The sequence below is a fragment of the Echinops telfairi genome, unplaced genomic scaffold, assembly GCF_000313985.2.
Source record: "Echinops telfairi isolate 266 unplaced genomic scaffold, ASM31398v2 ScPeMD7_10;HRSCAF=50, whole genome shotgun sequence".
NCBI classification, from domain to species: Eukaryota; Metazoa; Chordata; class Mammalia; order Afrosoricida; family Tenrecidae; genus Echinops; species Echinops telfairi.
Genome location: NW_022103907.1, coordinates 10933746 through 10939336, shown reverse-complemented (window position 1 = coordinate 10939336; position 5591 = coordinate 10933746). Strand labels below are relative to the sequence as shown.

General features: G+C 40.3%; 1 protein-coding gene across 1 annotated transcript in view; it reads right to left on the bottom strand.

The window, feature by feature from the left end:
• Positions 1–5591, bottom strand: part of QPCT (glutaminyl-peptide cyclotransferase) — a 48672-nt gene that overhangs the window by 4469 nt on the left and 38612 nt on the right. Inside the window, exons 4-5 of the mRNA XM_004711169.2 lie at positions 4289–4465; positions 695–794 (exon numbers count right to left, since the gene is read on the bottom strand). Coding sequence (XP_004711226.1) covers positions 695–794; positions 4289–4465 — 277 coding nt within the window. The remainder of the gene's footprint in view (positions 1–694; positions 795–4288; positions 4466–5591) is intronic.

Below are 5591 nucleotides of genomic sequence, written 5' to 3'. Positions count from 1 at the left end.
TTTTTTTTTTCAAGGACAGAATTGGTGGTATGAAGGGAGAACATTATTGTCCTTCTCCTTCTCCAAGTCCCAAGCCTCTTTCTTGGATCATAGTTACCTATGCTTCTTGGCCAGGTGTGGCCTGTTCTGGCCCAGACCATGCCCCATTATTTGATACTAAGCCTGGGCTGAAAGAGGAAGGATCTACCTTCCTCTCACATCCTGATCTCTCACTCAGCCTCCACCGGAAAACAAAGAGCTTTAAAATTTAGACAGAAATGGTACCAGACTGAAAGGGAAATTATGTCAGAAGATGGACGATGGAAAACCAGAAATGGAAAACAAAGAAAAATTAAAGAAGATTGTTCAGGATTTTATAAGGCTGTAACATACATCATGAACCAACATGCTTTGGTGAACAAAGTGTTTCCTAGAAATGCTGCAAGCACGTCTCTGAAAAATATTTTCAGACCATTTCCAAGGATAAGCAAACATGAAATGTAGTATTTCATGTTTCCATTTCCAAAGTGGGACTCCAGGCAAGGAAATAAAGTGGGCACACTAAAAGAGAGTAATGGGCATAATAAGCTAATCAATAAGGGAAAATGCCAACCATGCATATTACATGTTTAAATCATCAGTTTTGAATATTTAAATATAGTGTTTGCTAGTAGGAAGAAACCACATTTTATCCTTTAATATCAGTGGTGCTTACCAATGGCTTCAAGTCTATTAAACCATCTGGCAGTATGTTGGAAATAATTGGGAAATGTTGGGTTTGCAGTTCCAATTAAGTCCAATAGCATCAGCAAATCCTAAGGGAAAAAAAATATTTATCACTTTTCATATTCAAATGGGGGGAGAGGAGATAGTTAAAACTAACTGTCTTTTAATCATTGAGCCCATCAAGGGTAAAGACATACACACGAACAAAGGCTTTAATAAGATTGCAAGCTAATTATTTGGAAAATATTTTTACTCTTGCTTATGCGATGGGGACAAATAGTAAAGTGGAGATTCTTAAAAATAGCTATCACTACAGAGAAATTGGACAGGGGATATTGAGATGAATATTCCAAAGATAACCCTATTTCATTCTAATTAGACAACAGTCTATATGAGAATATTTAGATAGTAACTATTTAATTCTTTTTTTAGTTTTTTAACAATTTTATTATTAATTGGGATTTAATACATATATCATACATATCATTCCATAGTTCAATCACATTAAGCAGTATTGTACAATTGCTACCACAATCAGTTTCCAGACTGGACTCCTTGACATTGTCCTTGGTTTCATATGCCCAAAAACAGAAAAACATATAACACAACTCCAAAAAGGTGACCCCCAATGACATAACACATCTGAGATAAACTCTAATATGAACAAACAAAAACATAAAACAAACATACAGAAAATATTGAAAACCATATCAGGTCCAGCATGCATCAGAAGGGGGATCACTGACAAAGTATTAATGGTTCAAGTCAGGTCATCCCTTTGCTCTTCCATACTTATCTCTCTAATGCACTCTGTTTTGTAACCACTTTCCTCCCATCGCTCAATTACGGACAATCACCGGAGGCTTATTCCCTATGTCGTTCCCCCAAATGTATCTTGGGCTCCCACTGTCATCCACAGCCTTCTGCAAACCAGATTCTCACAAGTTAGGCTCTGATACTAAGCCCTCCTTCGACTTCAAATTATATGATTTACAATCCTTTGGTGACTGATGATGGTGTGCTTCTTTCATGAGAACTTATTTGACATCTCACTCACATAACTGCTTGTTTGGAGAAGGGTTTTTAAGATGTTGTTTTATCTGGTAGCTGGGGACCATGTAATTTCTTTGCCACTTTTTTTTATAGTACCCATGTCTTCTGTGTTTCCTTCCTGAGGGTGGGTATCGAACAGGGAAGAACTAATTGTTCTTAAATTGGAACTCAAATTTAGTGTGAGCCCAAAGCCCATTCCCGGATCTATATTTTTTTGGATTCTTTGTTTTATATCTGCCTTTGTTTTTTAAAATGTTCTGAGATCTTTAGGTAAACATACCTGAGTTTGGGCCATATCTTTCTAAGCACCTTCCCCTTCAATTCCTAAATAACACAACTAACAAACCTAAAGTTAGGAAAAGCACCAAGATTACACAGAACACTAAGAAACTGGATAATCAAATGTCAGAAAGAAATACTCCTTCAAATGCTCGCTGTGGTCTCCTGGGAAGTAAATGGGTGAAGTTCTGACCCTGGAGGGTTTTCCAGTGCTGGGAGAGCTGAGTTCTAGAAGAAGGAGCAGGTGAGGAGAAACTCCTCACGAGGCCTGGCTGGGTGTGGGTGGCTGGAATCCCTCCCCACTGGCAGGGATTGGGAAATATTTAATTCTTTAGAGGCAGGGGTGGTTGCGAAAAATCCCCTGACTTGGTAGGAGATGTGGCTTCAGTTTTCTTGTCTATCAAATTAGATGATCAAACCAACTAATCTTTAAAGGTCTCTTCTGTTATAATTCACAATGTGCTAGGTCTCAGAGGAGTGTTGGTGGAGTAGTGAGTTACAAGTAGGGCTGCTAACTGCAAGGATCTCCTTCCTCTCTGCAGGACAAAGATGAAGCTCCCCACTCCGATAAGAAGTTACAGTCTCAGAAACCCATAGGGCCAGTTCCACTTTGTCCTAAGGGTTACTAGGAGTGGGATACTACTCAAGGGCAATGAGTTTGGGTTGTCTGGCTTCAGAATTATGTCTCAAAATTAGATCCATGTTCCTTAAATTCTTTGAGCCGTTGATTGTTCTTGGAATTTCTCAAGAAAGAAAAAGGTGTATATGTGTGTGATGTATTTCTCCATTAAACATCAGCAGGTTTGAAGAGACTCTAAACTAACCCTGAATTGTGTAAATGAGATCATGAATGGGTAAAAATCAGGCATAGCTCCTGATACTTAGTAAATAAACATCTGCAATGGCTGATGCTAGAGATACAGTATTGTGAACTCATCCATGAGGTTTAAATATGTTCATTACTTCAAAAGTAGACTTCTTTGAAACAGCAGCCTATTTACAAGATCGAGTAAGTTAAGTTTGTTCGAGAAAACTTGGTCTTAACCATCACTGTGCATTTCTGTATTTGAAGTGATAGTAACTTGGTTTCTCCTATTTATCAACCAGCTCTCTTCTTCTCAGAATCTTTTTTAACCACACGGGGACAAGTAAATGAGGTGCTAACCACATCCCCCTGACTTCGGAGCTGTTAATGAATGACTAGGAGAGAGTAAATGCCAATAAGAGTTATGCTACAGTCAGAGCAAACCACTGAAGATGGCTGTTTGAACACATAAATAGAACTAAGAATGTGTGAGTGTCCACAGCGGGGCAAGGATTGGGATGAGTGGAGTGGTAAGAAATAGGCTTTCATGAGGGGTGAGGCAGGCTGGATGAGGACAGAGGATAGAGTGAAGTCTGAAAGGTGGTAGAAGATTCCAAGATGGATTGGTGAGGGCTCAGGGAAAAACTGAAGGTCAAATATGGGAAAAGTGTCAGTGTAGGGAGAGGATTCAGGGATCAAGTGAAGTATGAGGAATTAGGGATGGGAAGTGTTCCCAGGTATAGGAAAGAAAGTAATTGGTAAATGAAGCTGTTTCACCCATTACATGATAATAAGAGTAGGGTTTTGAGGTAGCATCTGAATGTCCCGACACCCATGCAAAAATGTTACATCAAAATATCAGTATAACTCTTTGAATATGCCCAGGACATTTTTCACTGCCATCCCATTTAGTGGCCCACAACTACTCCATTCCCTAGAGTCTCAACTACCATCAACTCTAAATGCCTAATGTGGAACGACTCTTTCACAGAGGTCCCCGATTCATAACAGTGGCAAAATTACAGTTATGAAGTAGCAACAAAAATAATTTTATAGTTGGGGGTCACCACAACATGAGGAACTGTATTAAAGGGCCACAGCATGAGGAAAGTTGAGAACCCCTGCCTTAGGGGAAGGATGAGCTCTCTACACTCTACACCTCACTGGGGAACCAGGCTCCCATTCAACTAACCAGAATCTGATGTGCCATTAATAGAATTTTTTTAACATCATTCGCATTAAGCTCAGTTAAACATAACTTCCAGCCCAAAGTCATTCTTTTTGACTCTGGGTTTCCTCAAAATCGCAACAACTGCCAAGAAATATTCTATTATAAACACTCTGCTCCAATACTGCGGCACTTGTAGGTCTTCACTCGGCTGAAGCAGACTCTCCCTGGGAGGAAGAGCCTACAGCCGCAATGCCATGGAAATTAGCCAGACTAACCACGCCATGCAGTTGGTTCGTGCCCGTTGCTCCAGGAGGATGTGGGGTCGAGGCCATCTTGGAAGCTAAGTGCCGGGACCCATACAGGGAATCCCAAGGAGACCAGTGAAGGAAGGCTTCTTCTCCATCAAAGAAAATAAGCTGAAGTGAGAGATCTGACTTGGCGTCTGAAACATTCTGGCAAAAAAAAAAAAGAACAAAAAGTTAACAAACACACCCTGATGATTTAAAAATGATGAGATCTCCCATGAACTGGACAGAAAATATAGATGTATCATGAAAGAAGATACCAAAGCAAGTAAAAATATGCTCAAATTTATTTCTCACCACATCCTCTCCAAATCATCACACCGCCCACAATCACCGCCCATATGAATCTTACCTTTTCCCACTCCTTCTGAAAATAGAAGTCTCATTTTTATCTTTTGTGACTATTTGGAAACTATATCAACACCGGGCTGGACGCTGTGGTGCACCACTGAGTTCCCCTCAGAAGGACATTCTGCCCCTGGAGCGGTGGGCTTCACAAATGCCCCAGCTGCACTCTCTCAGGGTGTCCCACATCCAATGCGTGATGTCTACAGGGAATTTTGGTTATTCTAAGAAAGCCATTCTACCTTCTGAGCTTCCTGGGTTTGGCTCACGCTGTTGTTAAGTCTACATTGAAGCTCCACTTCTCCCAACTCCATCTCTCTCCTTTCTCTGGGAACACAAATGTAGATCCCTAATCACTGACCTGTTTATAAGCTCCATCTCAGAGTGAGCTTCTCCAAGAACCCAATCTGAAACAACAATGATGCTTCTTGCATCTCAAGTCTGCAGCTGATTGTTATTGTTCTGTTTATTTCAAGTCTAGGGTCAAGAATCTTCCTTAGGAATGATATAGGAAAACAAATAGTAATAAACGATAGCCCCTTCCCTAAAGGAACCTGCACTTTAGAGATAAGACAAAAGAATGCGGATAACAAAATATGCCAGTGATCAGGAGTGCAACACAAAACTCCAGTGGGGAAGAGAGTAACAAAGTCCCCAGGGAATACCAAAAGTAGACTCTGGGGCCAGGGCTTGGCACCCCAACAGACTCAACTGGAAAACACTCCTAAAGGCCAACAAATAGTCCTTGAACTAACTACAGGCTTTTCTTTCTTGTTATTGGGTTTTGTTTTGTTTTTTGTCATTGGCTTTGTTGTTTTGTTTTCTTTTATTGCTTGGTTTAGCTCTGTCTTGTTTTCGTGCATGTTATTATCTCCACAGGTCTGTCTAAATAAGATAGGCTGGATGAACAATCTGGAGGAGAAAACAA